General features: G+C 44.1%; 1 protein-coding gene across 1 annotated transcript in view; it reads right to left on the bottom strand.

The window, feature by feature from the left end:
* Positions 1 to 24,657, bottom strand: part of Klhl2 (kelch like family member 2) — a 113,091-nt gene that overhangs the window by 28,172 nt on the left and 60,262 nt on the right. Inside the window, exon 5 of the mRNA XM_076553833.1 lies at positions 18,983 to 19,206. Within this exon, the coding sequence (XP_076409948.1) occupies positions 18,983 to 19,206 (224 nt within the window). The remainder of the gene's footprint in view (positions 1 to 18,982; positions 19,207 to 24,657) is intronic.

Raw genomic sequence — 24,657 nt, 5'->3', positions numbered from 1 at the left:
GGGAACAAGACAATGACATAACTCTATTAACATTATTAATGATCTAAAAGCTTATAAAGAACGAATCCTGTACAAGACAGCTTTTTTTGCAAGTACATCTCTCTCTCTCACAAAGTATGAGCTGCAACTATAAGACTGTGGCCTGGCCTGTTGCCACACTTGGGCACACCAAGTTCAAATCTCAGTTCTACCATGTGCCGGCTTGTAAAACATGGGGTGATGACGTAATTCCCTTTATCATGGCTTCCACACACGTAGAGGCTCAGAAAAATACCTTACATAATAAGAACGCTGTGAGTATCAATACATTCTTGGCTCATAAAGCATGAAGGACAATGTTCGGAGGAGGCTGAGAACTCTGGAACAGTGCCTGTTAGCACTACGACCTCCAGGAAGTCCAAAATGTATGCTAGAGAGTCTACATTGTCTCCCACTCGCTCTTCCCAATTATCTACACTCCAACAGTACCTTTGAAGGATTCTCTACGGTGAAATAAAAGATTCCTTTCAACACACATTTGAAGATACCCTGAAGATTATCGCCTTGCTCTTTAGAATATTTAAAAAATAGAATGTGCATTTCAACAAAGCTCCTGAATACCTATTTACTTTATAAAAGGATCCTCGCAAGATGACTTCAAACACAATGCGCTACACTCTGGGTAATTACAAAATGATTGGATTTACAAAAATCCAACAGACACAGTTCTTTTCAAACCTGGTGTCTGGGTTAGGCAAGCAAAATATCACACTGAAATAAACATGAAAACGAAGATTGAATTTCTTTTGTTAAAAAAAAAAATGGGCCCAGAAATTGCCCCCACACAAACTGATTCTGGCAACGAGGCGCCAGTGACTCGGTGGAGCGAGGGTGATCCTTTCAGAAGCCAGGACCAGTGACCATCCACACACGGACAACCATTGAGACCAAAACCTCGTGGCTGTCCCAAAAATTAACCCAACAGGGATCGCACAGCTGCGTTGGGAGCATGAAACGCGAGAGTCCGAGAAATTAGACAGGAGAAAACCCAGCGGATCCCAACATGGACGACTTTGCTGACACAGCACAGGAAGCAAGACATTAAACAATTAGTCAGCTTTCATTAAAACTAAATCTTCAGCCCCAAACAATGGTGTTATAAAATAAAAAGATAAGTCATAACCTTCAAGAGAAGTTTCCAGAAAACATTTATCTTACAAAAGACCGTTACGTAAAACACAGAACTCTTAAAACTCAACAAGAAAATAGCCCTATTCTGCAAGTGGGCAACAGATCTGTACAGATATTTCATCAAAGATCATATAAGGATGAAAAGTAGGCACATCAAAAGACGCCATCATCTTGGACCATCGCCACATACAGCAGCCTTAGGCCGCCCAGGGGCTACAGGGTGAGACCCTATCCCCAAACAAACAAAACACCCAAACACTAATGACATCAGATACCAGCAAAGACACAGGGCGGCAGAAACCCTCCTTGCCTTGCTTCCAGAAAGGGAAAGGAAAAACAAAAAACAAAAACTAACTTGGGGACAGGAGGTAAAAAAGCCTTGGCCACAGGAGTCTGACGTCTGTCTGACCTTGATCTCCAGAGCTCATGTCTGTGACAGCAGGACACCCAAGTCAAGATGGGAATGTGGAGATACGAGAATCACCCAAAAGCCTGTGGTAGGCGTCATGCGGAAACAAGACAGCTTGCCTCAAAAACAGGGTAGGAAGAGAAAACTGACTCCCCAAATTGACCTCTGACCTCCACATATGCCATGCCATGGTGTGCCCCCCACAGTAATAGAATAAAAGCCTACACACAATAATTTGCAGCAGCTGAATAAACTTCCACTGTCTCTATGAACCACATCTTCACTATCTATTATTGCTCTGCGGATGGACATCCAGGCTGATTCCGTTTCCTGGCTATTGTGAACAGAGCAGCCATCAACACGGATGAGCAGCAGCTCTGTAAGATATGGAGTCCTTTGAGAATATGCCCAGGAGCGGTATAGCTGGGTCGCGTGGTAGATCTATTTTTAGCTTTCTGCAAAACCTCTACATTGATTTGCATAGTGGCTGCGCCAGGATGAACTCCCACCAACAGTAAATAAGGGTTCCTTTCCCCCTACTTCTTTGTAGTTAGCCATTATAAAAAAAATGAAATTATGAAAGTTGAAGGTAAAAACTGTATCTCTCATATGCAGATCCCTACTTCCAATTTTTACATATGTATATTTCTGTCAGAGTAAAGACCAAGAAACTAGAAAAGGACCCAGGAGATAGGGGTGGGGAGGCAGAAAGGGAGAGAAATTAAACACATGAGCTGTGAAGGGGAAGGGAGGGGTATTCTGGAGGTAGAAGGATGATGTAAGCTGGATGGGGCAAGAGAAACGGCAGCCGGTATTGGAAGGAATCAAGCAGAAACTAAGACGTATGGAAATGACACAGAGAAAGAGGCTACTTTGCTCACTCATTCAAAATTTTAAACTTAAAAAAAAAAAGATTTACAGCAGTTATAAAAGTGCATCACACAACATGGAGTCATTTATACTATATTTAACCGAAATAAAGTCAAAGTGGCCCAGGAAGAAACCACTCCGGCTACATATGTCTTCTCCAAACTCAAGCCCAGTTCCAAACTACAAGACCGGAGCTGAACTCCAAGATCCTATCTCACACAGAAACCATGGCAGCCTGCCCAGCAGAACGGGACAGCTCGTGCAAGATGCCTGCCCTCCTGCCAGAACAACTTACGTAACATTTTGCTTTCCTAATAAAACTCCAACACCGGAGTTGGAGACAGAGCTCAGTCAGCAGTGTTTAGACCTGAGTTCAATCCCCAGAAGCCAGCTATGGGGCACAACAAAAAGTCAGACACAGTGGTAAGTCTTGGCGGTAGCAAAATGGAGACAAGAGGATCTTCAGGGCTCCTGAAGAATAACAGCTGAGCCCCGCCCCCCATGGAGTGGATGCATATACTCATGCATGCATTCATACACATGTGCGCGCGCGCACACACACACACACACACACACACACACACACACACACACACACCCTTCCAACCTTTTCATTTCTTGCAGTCATATCTGTCTCCCCGCCTACACTCTATGGCCCAGATTGTTATTTTTTGTATATTCCAAATCAACTCACCTGGAGTTTCATCTTTATATATTTCATGTGGACACACTTATTTACAACTTCAAAACACTCTGAGGTCACCAGGGACATCTTGGATATACAAACTGCAGTAACACTATGTCACAGAGTTGGGGAGAAAAACCTGGTTCATGCCAGGCAAGCACTACTGAGCTACCTATCACCAGCCCCCTTTCCATTTTTTACTTTGAGACAGCTTCTCACTAAGCTGCCCAGACTGGCCTTGAATTCACTTTGTAGGCCAGCTGGTCTTGAAACTGCAATTCTCCGGCCTCAGCTTCCCAAGTTGGTACATCACTGAGCCTGGCTCATTGAATGGAATATTACTGAGCTAATGAACCATAAAAATAAAGACCTTTAAGTGCATATTAATATTAAAAATAAAGACCTTTAAGTGAATATTACTAAGCAAAAGGTGGCGATGTGAACAGCTATCAAACTGTACAATGACAAGAAGAAGATACCCTAGAAATGGCAAAACTACAGACAAAGTTCAAGGTCAGCTTATGTCTGCACGGGAAGAGTGGGGTGAGAGAGGATACCCAGGGCAGGGCAACCATTCGGTAACGGTGGGTATGTGCCATTACCCATCTGTCAGGATCTACACAACGAGCAACACCAAAAATGAACTCTAACATAAACTACAGTTTGAGATTAATTTTCCTCTTCCCTTTCCTCCCTCCAAGCCCTCCCATGCATCCCCTCCCCGTTCTCCTGCAAATTCATGGCCTCTGCTTTCATTAGGTGTTATTGCATAAATATAGACAAATGTACACTTATATTTATACACACATACACACCTGTTCAGTCCATATAATGGTGTGTGTGTGTGTGTGTGTGTGTGTGTGTGTGTGTGTGTGTGTGTGTGTGTGTGTTTTCAGGACTCACTGTTTGATACCACACAATCAATTGCTGTGTTCTTCCCAGGGGAAGGCTACCTCTTCCCTTTCCAGCTTTCCTTGGTTGTCTATAGTTCTTTGTGGGTGGAGGCCTCGAAGGTTTTTCTCTGTCCAGTTTAGCATGCCAAACTACAGACTTTTATTAATAATGTCTCTACTGGCCTATCAGCTGGAAGAAGTACCCTACAGTGTTTCTGACAGGGGAAACTAACAGGGTCAGAGGAACTAGAGGAGCATGTGGACAATGTATTTTGTTCTAGTATTTTCTGTCAACCTAAATTGGTTATAAAAAATAAAATCACTTTAAAAATAAGAATGTATTGATAAACAACATGGATGATAAATTTATGGTTAAATTTGCAAAAGTTAATTGCAAAAAAAAGGTCAAATTGGTATTGGAAAAATACAAAGTAAGAATCAAGCGGTATCTAGTGTTTTAAGGAACAGCAGTATAAAAAGACTCATTTAGTGGAGTTTCGGGGTTAAAGAACTGACCACAATCCCTTCTACATCTGACAACACCATCCTACATTTCCCTGACCTCACCAGATGTTAATGCAAAAACAAAAACAACAACAACAACAACAAAAAAAAATCATCATACTGAAGGTTTTTCTTTTACAAAAAAAAAAAAAGTTACTCATTATTTACTTGTGTGTGTGCACGTGCACATGCATGCCAGCTGGGGGCGACGTGAACAGTGCATGAGTCTCCATTCACCACGTGGGTGCAAGGGAGGAGACTCAGGCCACTGGGCCTGGTGACAAGCACACTTGCCTGTAAAGCCACCTCACCAGCCTTCCCTTAGCCAGGTATAGTGGCTAGTGCCTGCCATCCCAGCACTTGAAAGACGAAGGAGGCAGGAGAATTTCTGTGCGTTCCAGGCCAGCCTGAGCTGCAGAGACTCTTGCCTAAGGGAATGGGGACAATAAAATAAACAAAAGCACACAGCAGCAACGTAGACGCTTGCCTGAATATTACGAAAAACAGAAACACTGTTTAGTGAATAGTAAAGACAAGTCAGGGGGGCGGTGCAGTGAGTAAAGGCATTTGCCATCCGGCCTGGGGAGCTGAGCCCCAGCCCTGGGTCCCACATGGTCGTAGTAGAGACTGACAGACCACAGTTGACCTCTGTCCCCTACACTCTTGCTGTGACATGTCTCCGCTCCATGCAAACCAAACAAGCAAATGTGGGAAAGGGAGAGAATCGATAGAAGAAAGCATAACAAGATGGTACGGTGGTACACACCGGAGGGGCTGAGGCAGGTGGATGAAGAACTCCAGGACGCGCTGAGTGCTACACAAGCCTAGGAAACACACAGCAAGAGCCTGTGTCAAAAAAGCATTAACAAGGGCTGGAGAGACGGCTCGGTGGTTCACATCACTGGCCTCTCTGGCAGGGGTTTGGTTCCCAGCAACCCATGGCGGCTCATCGCTGTTTCTAACTCCCGTTCAAAGGAATAGCATTCCTGCTTCTGGCCTCCCAGGTGGCTGCATGGATGTGGTACAAATACATGTATGTAGATAAAACACTCATACACGTAAAATAATTGTTTAAAAAGCCTAATGACATTTTCCTTTTTTTATTTTCAATTTGAAACACATTGTCGTGGATCCTAGGCTGGCCTAGAACTTGATAAGTAGTCAACAGCTGACCTTCAACTTCTGAGCCACGCGCCTCTACCTCTTCTGCCTCAGGTGACAGGCATGCACCACCACACCCCGTTTGCACAGCGGTGGAGGTGCAGGGCTTTGTGCCTGCTGGGCAAACGCCTCTCAACGGAACCCCATCTCCAGTCCTCCTAATGAGAGTCTTCCTACCAAAAGTTCTGGAACACCGAGGAACAAATTCACTTTGTGGAAAAGACGGCAAACTGGCAAATACCTTTAGAAATATTTATGTGCTGCAATCTGGAAATTCAAATAGAAAAATAGGCAGCAGCGACTAGACCTACAACAAGCTAACATAAAACCCGTTCCCTCGGCCACAGCATTATTTCACTTTTACAAGTAGGTCTATAACGGTTTCTTGCTAAGTTTCTTCCGCACACTTAAAGCCTGAATCAAAGCAAGAGACTGCTAGACTCCTTGTCCTTCTCAAATGTACTCCAGCAGGGATGAAAAGGCTCTCCAGCAGGGATGAAGCTAATGGAGGGAACGAGACCTTTCTGGGCTACCACTACATATATTACCCTAGTCTCTGCTTCATGATCAGGAAAAGCAAAATGTACTCATTCAAAAACTAACTTGGTGAATTAAAAAATAACTAAATAAACCTCAGCAATTACATACACTGGAACTTAGAGCATTAGTAAACTCCATCCCAAACCCCGGGATCTCAATCCATAGTGCACTCTTTACTAGTGTCTCAAGGAGGTCAAGAGGGCCCAGGAACAGTCAGCTACCACAGACGTCCTGACAAAGCATCACAGCCAGCCGTGAGACAGAACTCCACGCTTACCAACTATTAACAAAGCCAGTAGCTGGGTGAGGCATCACATCGGTGCATCACCGTCATCCCGGCAGCTGGGGAACACGGAGAGGCGGATGATGAGGTCAAAGTCAAAGTCATCCTTGGCTACCACAGCAAGTGTGAGGCCAGTCTGGGCTGCTTAAGACCCTGTCTCAAACACAGCTTAGTCTAACGGAAAAGCAAAGAAATAAACATTCCAGTTTAAAGTATCCAACCGCAGACACACACAAGGCTTTAAAATGATTTCTGATTCTTACATACTTCCCACCACAACGATCTTTCCTCAGCAAAGTCATTACTGTTCCCCATGTTTAACCTTTCTTTAGAACACAGCAGGAAATTGCATCACCAAACACAAGGGGCCTTTTTTTAGAGCCTGCCTCTCTTCTTTCAGATTCCTGACATGTCTTGCTGCTGCATGACTGACTGTTACCTGGGACACATTCCCCAGGACCAGGTACCCCAGGCAGGCAGGAGGCAGCGAGTGACTGGAAGGCACAGATGGAGATAAACATGACCGGTCCTTAGGCCTTCAGCTACAAGTAAATCATCTTGACAATGTCATCCAATCACAGTACTTACTGATGGTCACCACTGCAGCACACTTCCACACAGTGGCCCACAACCCGTTGATGGGAGCCGACTCCACCACACAAAGCGATGTGGCTCATGTGTATCCTAAGGCCACCATCCCTGACCCAGCCCTCGATGGCTTTCTGCTTGGTCCACTGTGCTCCTGAGGCCTCGGTCTCGTTACCCTCTCTTTGATTTGTTGCTCTTCCCTTTTTTGTTTTTCCTTCCTTCTTCCTTCCCTCCTTCCTTCTATTTTTATATATATATATATTTTTTTACTTTTTGAGAGACTGTCTCCTTCTGTAGCCCAGGCTGTCCTTGAACTCACAACCTTCTGCCTCAGCCTCCTCGGTGGTGGGGTTACAGGCCCCAGCCCCAAGGCCTCGCTCTACCTTTCCTCTTCTTTTACAATCCGGTACGGTAAATAAAAGAAGGTTTGGTGAAGAACAGGTTCTTGGTGTGACCTTCGGCTAAGCACTGCTAGAAACTAGAAACAATAAGACAAAACAAACCTCCTACATTATTATTATTATTATTATTATTATTATTATTATTATTATTTATTATTATCTGGAATGGAACTCCACAATGGTCAGATCCATTATCAAGAGTCTTTGCACATTGTGTATACAATCACACATTCACATACACAGACATTTATTTATATGGATCTGTCAGCCACATTACCCATTGAAGTTTAGGCCCCAGGAGGCTTTGCAGGAGTGTCCCAGCCTTTTGATATTGCTACATGACGTTGTCATCTACAAAGTTCACACGTTAGTATGGTGCAAACAAACTGTTAACAAATCACACACACACAGACACAGAATCTCATAATGTTTTAAGGAAGTTTACGGTTTTTGTGCTGGGACACATTTATAGTTACTCTGTGTGCATGAAGCCTGTGGACAGGCTGGACACATCTTGGGGAAAGAAAAAAAAAGACCATTTGTGAGAAGGCACCTACGCATAATCTCTTCAGAGTGCAGCAAGAGGCTGGAGAGACGACTTAGCAGTACGGGTGCTTGCTGTACATGCACGAGAACTACATCTGAGGTCCTGTCACCCACGTAACAAGCCAGGCACTCTGTGAATGCCTGTAACCCCGGGTCCGAGGGGAGGGAGGGAGACAGGAGGATGGCTGGGGTTAGCTGGCTTCCAGCCTGGCCAAGGAAATATAAATCAAGATTTGTGGAAAGATTCTGCTCCAAAGGTACAGGTGGAAAGCAAGAGAGGAGGGCACTCTTCGCTCCATGCATGTACATATTCACCCACACTCACACCCATATGCATGGGCACATACACTTGGGCATACACACACAAATAAATTTAAAACAGAGAGGCCAATGGGATGGCTCCCTAGGTAAAAGTGTTTTGGGTTTTTGTTTTTTTGTTGTTTGTTTGGTTGGTTTTTCAGGACAGGGTTTCTCTGTGTAGCTTTGCACCTTTCCTGGAACTCACTTGGTAGCCCAGGCTGGCCTCGAACTCACAGAGATCTGCCTGGCTCTGCTTCCCAAGTGCTGGGATTAAAGGCGTGTGGCGTCCGCCGCCACCACCACCGCCGGGCAGTAAAAGTGTTTTTTACACAAATCTGAAGGCCTGCGTCGAATCGCCAGAATCCACATAAAAATGAAGGGGAGAAACTACTTCATGGAGTCATCCTCTGACTCCCACATGCACCCACATCTACATTCTTCATACACAAATCATAATAACGATTTTTAAATAAAGCAAATCTCCTATACTAGGGACAAAAGTTTAACTCCATATTTGTTAAAGAAAAACAAGTGATACCAAACTTTTAAGGGCAAAAGGAGCTGTACAAAAGAGTTATGGAAATATGCAATATCCAAACCATACCCCTAAATGGAACTTACTGGCCTTCTCAGCTTTGACTGAGATGAAACCATACTTAAAATTTATGTGAGACTCTCATCATAGGGCAAGCTACTTCCCTAATACACACACACACACAAACACACACTGAGAGAGACTATGAATCTTATGTAACTAATAATGGCAATTCTCAATGCATATGCAAATACATATCAAAAATCAACTGAAAGTACGTCTGATGGAAACCACAGGCAGGCAGGAAGATAACTGCCCATCTGTTATCTTACGTGTTTACATGCTGTTGATCCAAATGAATTATCTCCAGTGCTTAACTCATGACATGAAAAGCTCTCACGTTACAACCACCACTAATAAAATAAAAATGATACGATGGAACATTTCCTCTCCAGCCTCAATCCACAAAACCATGGAGACCAAAGCGTCTTAAAAACCTTTACCATGATCCTGTATATAGGCCTGTCATCTGTGTATGTGTGTGTGTGTGTGTGTGTGTGTGTGTGTGAGAGAGAGAGAGAGAGAGAGAGAGAGAGAGAGAGAGAGAGAGAGAGAGAGAGAGAGAGAGAAACAGAGACAGAGACAGAGACTGAAGGTTAGAGGGTACATGGGCACACAGCTCCACAGGCAGAAATTCTCAAATCTCCTCCCACAAGCACACTTGGCCACTTGGGAATGGCACACTCCAAGTTACTCACTGCCACAATACTGAGGGGGCACGGGGGACCAGGAGATGACCGTCCTGGGCTCAAATCTGGAGTCCAGAACATACTACAAGCATTTATTTTAATTATTCCAAAGTTCATCAGTAAGTGATGTTTAAAATGTAGCATAGTCATGCAATGGAACATTCTGCACATACTAAAAGAGAAGCCGACAATAAAAACAGCTTTAGGAAATACAACTAAACAGGAAACAAGAAGGCACAGGCCAGTATATACAACATGCTAGCCACATAATGTTACACATATCAAATATGCTCGTTACATAAAGAAGGTAGATTTATGTCTATGACAATATACACAAGAAAGATATAAAAAAGTGCCTTATAAAATCGTGCATGAAACAGGAAAAAGCATGTACAAAACACATATGTGATGAGTCTGTATCTAAAACAATAGCCTAAACACCATACAACAGGATGAAAAAATGAATAGGGGTTAACAGACATTTCTCCAAAGATCACACACAAATGCCCAGTGAGATTACAAAAAGACACTCGCATAACTCATCAACAGAGGAATGGAAAATCAAAGCCACAGGCACGTGCTCAGCATCCTGTGTTCCCTTCATGTCTTGACGGTTTCTACTGATACCACAACTAAATTAGCAGACCGTTCTTCCTTCTCCCTTTTTTAAAAGAAATTCTCTCCCTCCTTCCCTGCTCCCTCCATCCCGCCCCCCACCTCTCTGTGTGATGTGGGACACTCACAAGCCACTGAGCACGTAGCACAACTTTATGGAGCCAGTTCTCCCCTACAGCCTTTGTGTGTCCCAGAGCTCAACTCAGGTGGTCAGGTTTGTTCAGCGAGGGCTTTATCTGGCGGGTCACTTCGCCACCCCTCCCTCTCTCTATTAACCGTGATAAAATGTAACGCTTTAACTATTTTCTAAGGTGCTGTTCAGAAATGTCACACACTCGCGTTGTTGGAAAACACATCCTAGAACTCTTCCATCTTACAGATAGGTGAGCGATCCTGCTTGCCTCCCCCACCCCACCGTTCTCTTCAAGCCTTAGCTCGGATTTACAAATCCTTCTGATCCTTTCTCAGCAATGCTATCGGAAACATAACACTGAGTGGCCCAAGGAATTTAAAAGCCATCTGAAAGAAGCTGCACAGTCTGTATGAGCAATGTCTACGTTTCCCATAATAAATCATTAGGCTGTCAACAAAAAGTAAGACGGCACATCATCCCTGAATAGTGACTACCGGAAGTTCCTTCAAGTTCATCCTTGCACATAGTGTCTTCATTAGGGTGATTACTGCTGGGATGAAGCACCATGACCAAGTGTAACTTGGAGAGAAAAGGGTTATGTTTTGTTTACACTTCCAGTTCACAGTACATCACCTAAGGCAGTCAGGGCAGAAACCTGCGGAGGCAGGAGCTGATGCAGAGGTCACCGGAAGAGCGCTGCTTGCTGGCTTGCTCCTTATGGCTTACTCAGCCTGCTTTCTCATGGCACCCAGGACCACCAGCCCAGGGATGGCCCCACCCACAATGAGCTGGGCCCTTCCCCATCAATCACTAATGAAGAAAAGGCCCTACAGGTTTAACTACAGCCTGATCTAATGGGGGCATTTTCTCAACTGAGGTTCCCTCCTCTCCAATGACATAAAAACTAGCCCTGGCTGGCCTAGAATTCTCAATGTAGACCAGGATCCCCTCAAACTCTATAGAACTCCACCTGCTTCTGCCTCCAAAATGTTGGCCCTTAGAGTGCACACCACCATACTCAGCAAGATTTTTCAGCCGGGCGGTGGTGGCACACGCCTTTAATCCCAGCACTCGGGAGGCAGAGGCAGGCGGATCTCTGTGAGTTCGAGGCCAGCCTGGGCTACAGAGTGAGTTCCAGGACAGCAGCAAAGCTACACAGAGAAACTCTGTCTCGAAAAACAAAAAACAAAAAAAAGAAAGATTTTTATTTATGTGCATGTGTGTGAATATGCTCAAATGTGTGCTGACGCCTGTGGAGGCCAGAAGTGGCCGTCAGATACCCTGGAGCTGGACACACAGCACTTGTGAGCTGACCAACACAGACTCTAGGACTGTAACTCTGGTCAGAGCAGCAAGCATTCTTAACGACTGAGTGATTTCTCCAGGCTCAACCATCAATTCTTGATGCTCTACTTTTCTGCCTCTTATTATGCCAGCGTTACTTCTGCCTGTCACATTCAACAGATCAATATGCATCTCTGGTGAACCTCCTGAAACTTTCACAAAGAGCACTGTATTTTCCCAGATGTCCTTTCCTTGTTCTACAGACTCCTGATCTTTGGGAACTCTTTGTACAATAAGGCCAAAGATCTTCATTAATACACCAGCTACGAACGCAGACCTAATTACCAGCTGTTTCCAGAACATGGAATTCAGAAATGAACTTGGTTTTACAACTGTTACAGTTTCGATCTAAACATGTCCTTGAAAGCTGATGTGATAAAGTTTCTGTTTCTGGCGATACTCTTGAGAGGGGAATAAATCATGAGGATGCTAATGACATAATTCATATTATAACAAAGTACTCTTTGGGGGCAGAGTTTAGATGGAGGAAGTTGGTTCATGGGGGGGCTAGATCTTTCTTTTAAAATTATTCATTATATGTATATGCATGTTTTGCCTACATGTATGTCTGTGCATCACATGCATGTCGGGTGTCCAGGAAGGCCTGAAAAGGGTGTTGGATCTCCAGGAACTGGAGCTGCAGATGGTTGTGAACCACCATGTGCATTCTGGGAATTGAATAGGAGTCCTCCGGAAGAACTGTGTTCTCAACACTGAGCCATCTCTCTGGCCCCTATAGGGTGTATCTTGTCCCAGGTATTTCCTCTTTGACTCCCTGCTTCCTGAGGCTTTCTTCTGCCGACATGCCCTACCCCCACCACACATGTGCCCAGTGACAACAGCTTTGAGTTCTCTGAAGCCAGGAGCCCAAACAAGCCCTTCCTCCGTGGCTTCTTCACGAACTTTGTCAGAGCCGAGGAGAACTGATTTAATACAACGACTGCGGTCTGATGTGGGTAGAACAGAACGGGATAACCAGTTTACATGTCTGGGGACATGATTAAATTACTGACTCTCACTGAACACACTGCCAACGAAGGGCCAAACAGGACTGGATTAACCTGCCTAACACAAGCCCAGTCAGTATCTGTCACAAAGTCCGGGGAGGGACTTCTTCACATCTCCGAGTAGGGCACAGTAAAAAGTGGCAGCCACCGGACTATAGCAGGAAATGTGCACACTCAAAGTGGCCGCCGCAAATACAGGACTAAAAGGAAGGTCATTTCAGAGCTGGATCTGCCAAGTCTACTCCTGATTATTTTGGAGCTAGAGAGAAAGTTCGGTGGCTAAGAACACTTGCTGCTCTTCCAGGGACCACATTTGGTTCCCAGCACCTGTTTCAGGTGCTTCACAACTGTCTATAAATCCAGATCGTGGGGATCCGACACCTCCGGCCTCCGGAGGCACCTGCTCTCATGTGTACCTAGTACACACCCACCTACAGATATGCACCTACATACAATTTTAAAAAATAATAAATTGCTTTTAAAGCACTATGTTTTTTCTTTTAAAGATTTATTTATTATGCATACAGTGTTCAGCCTGCATGATAGTAATAGTGCATACTTTCCAACCATATGAACTATGTCACTATTATATAATACAAATTAGACACTGTAAATTATATGCAATCTTCATGAGTCTATGTGTGTGCAAGGGCTTGCCCTCACTAAAGCAGTTGAACTTTTTTTCTCTTACGTCTCTCCAGCAAAGGAAATAAGCTCACCAATAAGTGAATGAAAGCCAGACACGACACAGCAAGTGTGTGAGTAATACTAGCACCTGGGTCTACAAACAGCTCACCCCAGCAGACAGAGCATTCTGGGAAAAATAAATGCCTACCTCATCTTCATCTTCCTCATTAATAAACTAAGAGCACAGCTACAGCTGCCAGAATTCCTACAAGTGGTAACACTGAGTCTTGGATTCTCAATCTCTAGGAGACCAAAAAAAAAAAAAAAAAAAACCAAACCCTCACACATTGACAGCCACCAGTTCCATCAACACAGAGGGTTTGGGTGGGGGCTGAAAGCAGCTAACTCAACTCCGCTACCAAAAACTGCTGGCAAAGCAGAGCAGAGCTTGTGCATAGGTTAGTAAGATGTAAGCGGGGGCCATAAGGGGTGCAAGAAATCTGAAAAGCGATTAATTCTCTTGAGAAGCAGCATTCAAAGTTGGCATGAACTTGGCTGAGAAGTGCTGTAGACTGAATACTTTCACGTTCTCCAGAAGGTGTCTGTTAAAGACACTGTTAACAATCAGGCTCCAAAGCTACACAAAGAAACCCTGTCTCAAAAACAACAACAACAAAAAGACACTGTTAATAAATTGACACTGCACAGACCCTTAAATAATCAGCTTTCCTATACACATCACATAGCCAAGCCTGGTAATACCATTATCTAAATCACTCACTCAACATGGTGTTTCTTTCAAGAGTAGTTTATTGCTCGCTTAAATTATAGGAGGGTAGACACAAAAATTTAATTAAGTTCTACTTTTTGGCAGAATAAAATCTTGTACAATTGCTTTTAGCTAGGTATGGTGGAGTGCTGGAATTATAGGTACAAGTTTGAGGCCATCCTCATCTACATAAGAGAGACCTTGCCTTGCAAAAGAAAACAGAAAGACAGCCAGACAGAGCCACTTTTACAGAGTAAGGCATAGACCAAATACAAGCTACCTTCTGAGCTGGGGCAAAGCACATGGAACCTACGGCTTATCTCCCACCCACAGCAGCTGGAGCAGCACCAGAGCCAGGACAGAGGCTGGTTTTGGAATGACTCATCAGTGGGTGCAGAACATTCGTGAGCTAAACATTCGGGAGAAATGGTGGGAGAAATGGGATCGGAGACCACAGATTGCTGAGGAAATATGAAACAATAGAAAAGAGACAGAGAGATGGTTGGCACAAAGACCCTGAATGTCAACAAGGCCTGGGATGTGCTGGGATCTTAGTCCGTGACAAGTCAACTCATGCAGGGGAGACGGCAGCTGCAGGAATTGTGAAGAGGGCTTCAGTGGTGTCAACAATACACTCCATGACAGGAGAAACAAACCAAGGAGGAAAAGATAATCTGCTGTGGGATGTTCTGTATGGAAAATGTGTTGCTCTGATTGGTCAATAAATAAAATACTGATTGGCCAGTGGCCAGGCAGGAAGTATAGGTAGGACTAACAGAAAGGAGAAAAGAAAGAACCGGAAGGCAGAAGGAGTCACTGCCAGGTGCCGCCAGGACAAGCAGCATGTGAAGATGCCGGTGAGCCACGTGGCAAGGTATAGATTTATAGAAATGGATTAATTTAAGCTATAAGAACAGTTAGCAAGAAGCCTGCCACGGCCATACAGTTTGTAAGCAATATAAGTCTCTGTGTTTACTTGGTTGGGTCTGAGCGGCTGTGGGACTGGACAGGGTCTGGAGGACCTTGGCCTCTAGCACGCAGTTGCAGAGAGCAATGCTGTAATAAGACCAAGGAAAGAGCACATGAAAAAATATTGAGACATCTCAAAAACAATAGTCATTTGGCAGGCTTAGTGGGAACATGGGGAGGGGGTGGTGCAATGCCAGGGGGAGGGGGAGCAGTGCCCCTGGGCTGAGGGGGCGCACGCCAGCAACATGGAGTGCTGATGCTCACCAACCCCGAATGTCAGCTGGTGCGCTACCTCTAAAACGATCCTTCCAGTGTCCCGGAAGTTCAGTTACAATCAGAACCAAGTAGTTTCTCATCTTCAGAGGTCAGGTGATATGCAGATATGACCAGGACTCAGAGACGTTTCTCCCCTTGTATTTGCCTGAAATCACTGAAATTCAACTTCCGTGAGGCAAGACAGGCTGAAAAAGGCTCATATTTCAACTTGTAATTAAAATCCAATTTCCAAGGTGTCTTTTTCACTAGAATTATTAAAACGCATCTCAACTGATGAGCTGCATTCCCAGCTCCTTTCTGTCTCTGGTTTGCCAACAAAAACAGCTTTAAAGCAAAGGTCTCATTGACTTAGGAAATGTTTAAACTATGCATATCACCTAAAACCACGAGAAGACTGCCCCAAACTGACATATTCCGAGTACGTCAGTAGACTGAAGTCATGATAAATTCTCCACTTAAAATGTTTCATTATTATCATTACTCCACACTACTATATCAATCACAGGGGATTTTACTGTGACTTCTTCTAAAAACATTTTACTTGTTTATTGATTGACTGATTGATTGTACGGGGTGCCACGACACACGTGTGGCCATCAGAGGACAACTAGGGGGGGCAGTTCTCTACCTCCATCATGTAGCTTGAGATCTTGTCTCAGCCCCTTAGATCCTATCTTCTGGTGCTAAGTGCCCTCAGCCTCTGCGCTTTCTCAGCAGATCCCCCTGCTCCTTTCTTTTCTTCTCAGAAAGGATCTCACGTAGTTAAGAGTGGCCTTGAACTCTTAACTAGGTAGTTAGGCATGAACTATGACAACCTCTTCAAAATAACGAGACATTCTATAGAATGTGTCGAGCTCTTTTCAGAGTTTGCATATGGAAAGTAAGAGAGGAGGGGGAAGGAGAGAGGGTTACAGCTGAAAGATTATCTAGGAGTTGAAGCTCTTAAGGCTGGATTACGAGCACTGTTCTATTTCTGTATATATTTGTATCTTTTCATAGAAGAGGATACTTTGAAATGCTACCCATAAACCTAAGAAACTCCAGCAAATATAAAAGTCAGAAGCATGATATAAAAGCAATATAATCTTTAAGACTAGACTCTGGATTAAAATATAGCATGCTAAAAATGAAGAATCCATGTTCTGTGTAATTTTACAGAAAAGGTCATTTTTTTCCCCTCAAAAAAAAAAAAATCTAGACAATCATGAAGGACTCTTCAAAGTAAGATGAAGGTGTTCCAACTCTGACAGTTTTCCTTCAGATTCTGTAGTATGCCAACAGAAACCTGTGATTTTAAGTAAGAGAAGAAGAAGAAATAAAATGCCCGCATCTCCTGAGAACACAGTTAAGTGGTGATTTGGTTCTGACCCCAGGAAGCAGCACACCCTTCCTAGCTCAGGACAGGGACCGGCCACTCTCTTATTCGTCTGGCTTTACTCCCCCCCAGGTGCCCTCCTCCACATGAAGAACCAACATTTATCAAGCGCAGTATCGACAAGCAGCAACTCAGGGGGAGACACGTTAAACAATGATCACTTTAGACACGCAAAGGCAAACAATAAAAACCCTACCCCAGCACACACAGGTCTCCTCCGCTGTCCTAATGTAAACCACTTAGCCCACAGACACCACATCCAGCAGTTAATGGGAACTGCATTTATGAGGAATAGAGTCTGTTTGGCTGAAGAAGAGAACTGGGGAAACACATCGGTGAATTTAACGCCGCCCATTACAGAAAAGGTTTACTGGCCGTCAGTCAGTGACGGACAGTCCTCGATTTACTTAAGCACGGGCAGGCTCTAAAAGTGCATCTCTAAATCAGCTTCCTGAAACTCAGTTTGCATTTTCCTTCCAAACAATTTGTAAAGGACAGTTAGGCCAGCAGGTGGCCCCCAAAGAAATTCAGACAGCTCCTTTTTTATTGGGGCTCTATTGAAAGGCAGTGGTAGCAGGGTATGATGGCTCTCATCTGAAATCCTAGGACTCAGGAGGAAAGGGTCGGAAGCTCAAAGCCAGTCTGGGCTACATTAAATACACACACACACACACACACACACACAGGGCATTGCAGTGGCGAAGTGGTGACTGAGCTTTAAAATTTGCCCCTGCAATCTCAGCTACTGAGGAAGCTGAGTCAGGAGCATCCCAAGCAGGAGGTTCCCAGGTTTGGGGCCTGTTTGGGCTACATGAGTACAAGGCATCCCTCGTCAACTTAGTGAGACTCTGTCTCGGTAAAAAAATAAATAAATATAAAGAAAAGGATGTGACTTTGGGAGAGAGCTTGCCCTGCACAAGGTCCTGGGTTCAATTCTGAATACTGGGAGAAAGAAAGTGGGGGGAGGGGGGCTGCGGGGCGGGTGCTGGAGAGATGGATCAGCAGTTCTGAGCACTGGCTGCTCTTCCAGAGGACCCAGATTCAATTCCCGGCACTCATACTACAGCTCACAACCACTTGCAACTTCAGTTCCAAGGGGTTCTGATGCCTTCTCCTGGCCTCCGAAGGCGCTGCACACAGGTCGTAGGTACACAGACATGTGCAGGGAAAACACCACGCATCAATCAACAAAGTAAACGAACAAGGCTCTTGTAAGCCAGGGGTGATGTCAGGTACTCCTAACCCCAGCAGTCTTGGAAGCTGAGGTCAGATGGCTGCGGTTTGAGGCCAGCCTAGAGGACACTGTAAGACCCAGTCTCCATTAACAAAACGGGAAAGACCGGTGGAAGCTTCTGGAGGGCTGCTCCTACTTAAGCAGACAGCGGAATCACCGTTTCTGTCAGGCTGTTTCCAGAAAGATGGTTTAAAAAGAATACGAAGCTTCCTGGTAACCATTTGAGCATGCATTTTCAATGTGTACAGACTCAAAGGAAGATCACAAGCTCCCTTTGTGACCTCAGCTCCACCCAAGGGCCTGACCACAATCTCCCCTCTCTGGATGAGAGTCTGCGCAGGCTGCAGAGCAGCCACGGGTGCCCCTCCGCCCACACCACAGGCACTCAAGGCACCATGTCTACAGAGAGGCCATAACTGGGTCCTACACACTCAAGATTTCACTACTTTGAAGATTTTTAGGCCACAAAATTGTTTCCATGGATACAGCAGCAAAGGTATAAAACATCACAAAGGCAAAATAATTTAATGGAGCATGCATACATTTTCTCATATGCATATGCAGCTGAAAGAATACTTAGGGATTCAATGTTTACATAAACAAGCTATCCTGTCCTTCGGTCCCAATGCCTTTCATTTTGTGTTATTTTTTTGAGACAGAGTCTCATGTATCCCAGGCTGGCCTCAAACTCACTATGTATACAAGGATGGCCTTAAAGCCCTGGTCCTCCATCCCCAGCCCCCCAAGTGCTGGGACTGTACAGATTTAATCACCGCTCCCAGTTTCTGAGGTGCTAGAGAATCAAGCCCACGGCTCCATGCCTAGTAGGCAAGAGTTCTACCATGCCCATCCCCTGCCCTACAGTTACTGTCAAATTCAGAACTTTAAGACTGTGTTTCAATTTTGCAGAACTATCATTCTAAAATTTTAGATTTTATGATTTTATAACGGCCAGATCTGGAAGCCTGACTGACTTTCCACAGACCACTGTGGAATCACAGAGATCTCAGGGGTTTGCTTCCCGCCGGTCTCAAACCCTGCTGAGGCTTGTGACACTTGCCTGCATACGTGTTGGCCTTATTCAGGAGGTCTGTGCATGCGTGCATATCAGCAAAAGCCCGGATTCCTAAGCAGTTGACAGGGTGAAGCTGGGATTCTAAGAATTCACAGCACGTCTTCTTCACGTCCTGTAACTGTAGCAGGCCAGCTGCTGGGAGGAGGACCTGGAACACACAAGCGACACACTTAGGCGACCGTGGGCAGCCACCCGCCCCCCTGCCATTTCCACATGAGGCGGCGGGTCCAGCCATAGACTATAGCCACATACCCCACACAAACAGATGCAATGGCTGTCGTGAAAACGGTGATTCTTCACATTCTCCATCACTCCCCCAGGACCTTTCCTGGGTCTCCATCACACAGGAGATATCACACAGGATCCTATGAATGGTTCATCTGATAAACACAAAACGTTCATACGAACTTCTTGAATATTTTGCTTGTGAGCATGTGCATCTGCGGTATGTGTTGGGGTCACGTGTGCCACAGCCTGTGTGTTGGAGGTAAAAGGCCTAACTTGGTGGAGTCAATTCTCTCTTTCCACCTTTATGAGGATTCCAGGGATGGAATTCAGGCCTCAGGTCTGAGCAGAGAGAGCCATCTCTCCAGTTCTCCTTTAAATTCTTAAAACACAAAGGATTTGGATGCTAGGGGGTGCTGTGGTGCAGCAAAAATGCTTTTGTTCCCTCAGTGTAAGCAGTCGCCCACCGACTTCCTGGATCAGTGGAGAAGGGTTGGGCCCAGAGAGATATGGAACACAAGAAAACTGCGCTTCCTAGATGGCTCAGAGTTCTACTGTTTGACTAATAGAACAATCTGCTTTCCCTAGATGACCGGGGTGCAGGTGGACATGCACCAAACAATTTTAATTTCAATATAAATCTCAAGTTACAAGCAGACAATTCCTCCAGAATGTAATATATATGCTAAGAAGTAAAGCCTAAGAGGTAATTGCCTAATAGTTTTTAAATGTGTCTCTGTGTTTAAGGAACTCCAAGCAATTTAATATCAATCACATGTTATTCTGGGGGACTTAACTATAATCATCACCGTAAATACTACCACCATCACTTCAACCCCTTTCGAATGGGTCAATAATGGACACATTCTTCTCTGAAAATGAATTAGGACGTCTGCCGTGTTAACGACCACATTTGGAAGTCAAATTAAGGAGTAAAAACTCATTTAAAAAGTCTTGAAATTCCTGCTGTTCTTATGAAGGTCACCTACCTCCCATGTCCCCCCAATCAACTGTTAAACTAACATCCCATTTTAGAAGAGACTACATTAGCATGAAAAATAACCTTCTACGTTCCTTCGGGGTTACTTTGGAAAGGCTGGAGTGTAGATCAATGGTAGAGTGAGTGAAATAAAAAAATTATTACTTTAATATGCACTATACTGCAGCCCAAGAACAAAAGATATCTGTTTATGGACACCTCTTATGATTTTTCCCATGTCTAGGTAAAAAGACTTTAATCTGCAGAAGAAAGAGCATGTTTCTTTGGTGGAGAACCAGAAGCTTCCCTATTCTCACACATGAAGTATCAAAGCTTTCACGCTGGAATGAGGAGGCTGTGTGTGTGCATGTGTATATAGACGTTACACACAAGCAGTAGCAACTAACAGGATTGAAGGTTAACTGAGGGTTAATTGTGAGGAGGTCCTCACCCAAGATGAGAATCCAAAAAGTTAAGGGCAGCTGACACCTAAGCAGCATTCTAAGCCTAGAGGGGAAGATGGGCAGATAAGTCTCCCAAATGAACACTCTCAAGGAGACAGCTAAAATGGGCAATAGAAATATGTACCCCCACGGGGCCAGTGTACACCACACCCAGGCTAGGTGGGAGATAAAAGAAGAAAACCAACACGTAAATAACATGTAAAGAAGGTGGTGGCAGCCAAGTCTTTTGCATGATGTGTAGAGTGTGGTTTACTACATTATGAGAATGACTCTCCATGGGAGGCTTTAATTTGTTGATCACGTTCACACTGGAAGGATTTTCTATGCTGGTATAATTGTGCTCCGAAGCAACGTAAAAAAAAACACTCCAAGACACTTAACAACGCAGCCATTTAATTTGGCAAACACACATAGCTTAAAGTGGTCTTCAGTGTAATATTTACTCTTTGGAATTTCTACAGATAAACAGTAATGATCACCCATCTACTTGGCACTTCCTCAGCAATGACACGGTACTTTTCAGTAGGCTCCACGGTAGTGATAACACCGTGGACAAGAGGCAAACGTGGACAAGAGGAGAAACAGGCTTGTTGACCCACTGCTGGTTGGGGTACAGAGGGAGCGAACTTAGATGAAGAACACTCTGTTCATTTCAACCGTAAGTGCCAAGGCATACACCCTCTGACTCAGTAACTGAGCCTACTGACTGACTAACACGTGCACAGTCTCCCCACTTCAGTGTGGCGGTGGGTAAAAGTGGAAGCTGGAGGTGGGGGCCTGAGTCACACCCAGAGATGGCCTAAGTACTTGTCACCATCTATTCAACGGAACACCTCGCAGTCATTATAAGGGACAAAAGAAAACTATACAAATGAGACTATCTACAATACAAATGAGACTATCTACAATATAGTCTCAGATGAAATAATTTCAGCAAACAGTATATACATATATATATGTATTATATAGTATCTATATAATATATATATATATATATATATATATATATATATATATATTCTAACAGACATTATACCCATTCACACATGTGTATAACTATCCAAGAAAGCAGCTAGTGCAGGTGCAGACTTTAAAAACTTTTTAAAGAGGTGGGGGGTGGTACAGGCAGACACTAGATGTCTGACTTGTTACATGGATCCTGGAATCCATGCTCCCATCCTCACAAAGGCACAACAAGCCCTTCTTAACTGCCGGGCCTTCTCTCCAGTCCCTTACATTTTTACTTACTCGGCTTTGCTGATTTTAATTCAATCACTAAGAAGTCCAGAGTGACCTTATCAGAAGAATGCAATTCATTAAAATTACAGAAGTCTCCCCAAGTGCTTGAGAGCAGGAGTAGGAAAGATCTGCCGAGGAGGAACTATCCGGATTCTTCTTAATGGATAGAGCAATGAGTTCATTGTTTTCAGGCTTGGTAAACACACGTTAAACACGTGAGTCAACTGTATAAAACATTTACTACTATTTTTATCTTGCTACTAAATTCTTCAAAACTGCCTTTGTTTTGTGATGTGATTTTACTAGGACCAAACTGAAAGACCGCATAATTATGTAATTAATTACACACAGCCTCAAAACAAACAAATAATTCCTGTCCCAGTTCATTAACATGACATCTGGTGACCATCAGCGGCTACTCATGACACCAACAAGAAAGTAGCTAGGGCCACACAACAACTACCTAGCTTTGGGTCAGTTAAACAGCTGCTTAAAACAAGACAAAATCAAACGAACCACACCCCATTACCAGAATCACTCAGTTACCTGAGAGCCTGTGGCTGTGTATCTTAGGATCTAACCAATCAAGCTTCCAGTTTTTCTCACAAAGAACCCAAAGTCAAGCAGGGTTGAAGAGAATGTCTACGTCATATGGCCATGCCATGAAAAACGGGAGATATGACACAGTTGACCAACTCTTTGGCCAACCATTCCAACAACTTCAGTCCCATCTCTAGGTACATAATGGAAGTATTTGCATAATTTCCAAATATCCCATACTACCCTTTCATCACAGTGCTAAACACAATCACTTCAACAAAATCACTCTCACAGTGGCTTCCATTCCCAGAGTACCAAGGAAGGCAGAGGGCTAAGCACCGGACGCCAATAATGTCTCATTGTCGGTGTTATTATACAGAAGTTAATGCAGGTCCCTGGAGAAGGTGTGTAACTCACCTAAGGCCATTATACGATATGGGGACAAGCCAAGCCTGTCATGTGAGTAATATTAAATCGAAATGGGGTAACTACTTCAGACAGCACATAGATACTCTGTGTTCAGGGTTCACAATGTAAACAGGGGCTGGAGAGATGGCTCATTGGTTAAGAATGCCTGCTCCTCCAGAGGATGGAATTTAGTTCCCAGCACGAATGATGGGTGGCTCACAATGGTTCCTGGGGATCCAACACACTCTTCTGGCCTCCATGGACACCCACACATATGCATACGCACACACGCATGTGTACACACACACACACTAATTAAAAATCTTTGATATTGTATACCAATATGGGTCAATGGATAATTAAATAAAAAAGAAGGACACAAAGTTGGGAGGGCATGGGAAGTGGGGATGGATCCAGGAGTGGTCAGGGCAATACAAGGAATATGGTCAAAATACACTGTATGAAATTCTCCAAGAATTAATAAAGTATTACATTAAAAATATAAAGTACCAGGAATGCACTTTAAAGGTTACCATCTCTTTATTTTAATTACATAAACATTCTTGCAAAAGTGCATTTAAGCACAAATTAAGCCAATATAAAGAAATGAATTAAAAACTTATTAGGATTCACAATACCGAACCTGGTAGAATCCTGTAAAACACTGGATTTGTGAGATCAAATTTACTACATAATCTTTCAGTATTTGTTGTGATTTAACATGTCAATGAAAGGGCACATGGCTCTCATAATACAGGAGCTTATTTTCTTCTGAATCAGGTACACTGTACTATTGGTTACAAGACAAGAAACACCCAGAAATTAAAAAAAAATAAATAATAAAAAAAGAGTTTTCTTATTTTTTGAGGCACGATCTCACTACATTGTCCATATCGGCCTCAAACTTGTCATCCTCTTGCTGCAGCGTCCCCAAGTAGGAAGACTACAAGCATGTGCCACCTTGAACACCTGAGAATTTTCAGATGTGCTATACTTGTCATGGCCAAGCACAGTAGCAAACGCCTTTCATCTCAGCACTCAGGAGACAGAAACAGACAGATCTCTGAATTGCAGGCCAGCCAGAGCTACATAGTGAGACACTATCTCAAAAAAAAAAAAGTTAATAAAAGATCCAAAAAGCTAGATTTATCCTTCTAAAATTCATTTTTCTGAACTTCCAAATTAAAGAAGCAGCTGAGCAATGAAACATTTTTGGGGGAGGGGAGGGAGAGATAGGGATCCAATGGAAAACCTCATCCATGGTATGAAGCACTCACTGAGCCACATCATCGGCCCCAGTCACATCTCAGACCAAAGTGGAATTATACTGCCACACAAAGCTCCCAGACACCTCTCACTTATCTAACAGAAATTTTCCGTTTACTCAAGCTTTGGTGGTATGAGCCCTGAGACCGAGAGAAATAGCCCTACGGCATGGTCAGATCCTCAGTACATCCTGAAACATCAAGGAAATCAACCGGGATTTCCCACAGATCTGAGTGACACAGTGACCACATCTCAGAGTGTGCATCCGGAGGAAGGCCACATTCTCAAAGCCAAGACACCCTCCTCGGGTATGTGAACCTCGGGGAGAAGTGTGAAGTGAACGGAGGCTGTTCCTTCCTGCGGCTTCTCCTTCTGCTCGATTCTGTCAGTACTGAGGTCCACGTGAACCCAGGCATTGGTCCCTTCCAGTTCTTAACAACATTTGTACTGTGTGACCAAATCATCCTTAGGTATTGGT

Source organism: Peromyscus maniculatus, chromosome 17 (genome assembly GCF_049852395.1).
Source record: "Peromyscus maniculatus bairdii isolate BWxNUB_F1_BW_parent chromosome 17, HU_Pman_BW_mat_3.1, whole genome shotgun sequence".
NCBI classification, from domain to species: domain Eukaryota; kingdom Metazoa; phylum Chordata; class Mammalia; order Rodentia; family Cricetidae; genus Peromyscus; species Peromyscus maniculatus.
The sequence above is the reverse complement of the archived record's forward strand: the minus strand, read 5'-3'. Positions and strand labels throughout refer to the sequence as shown.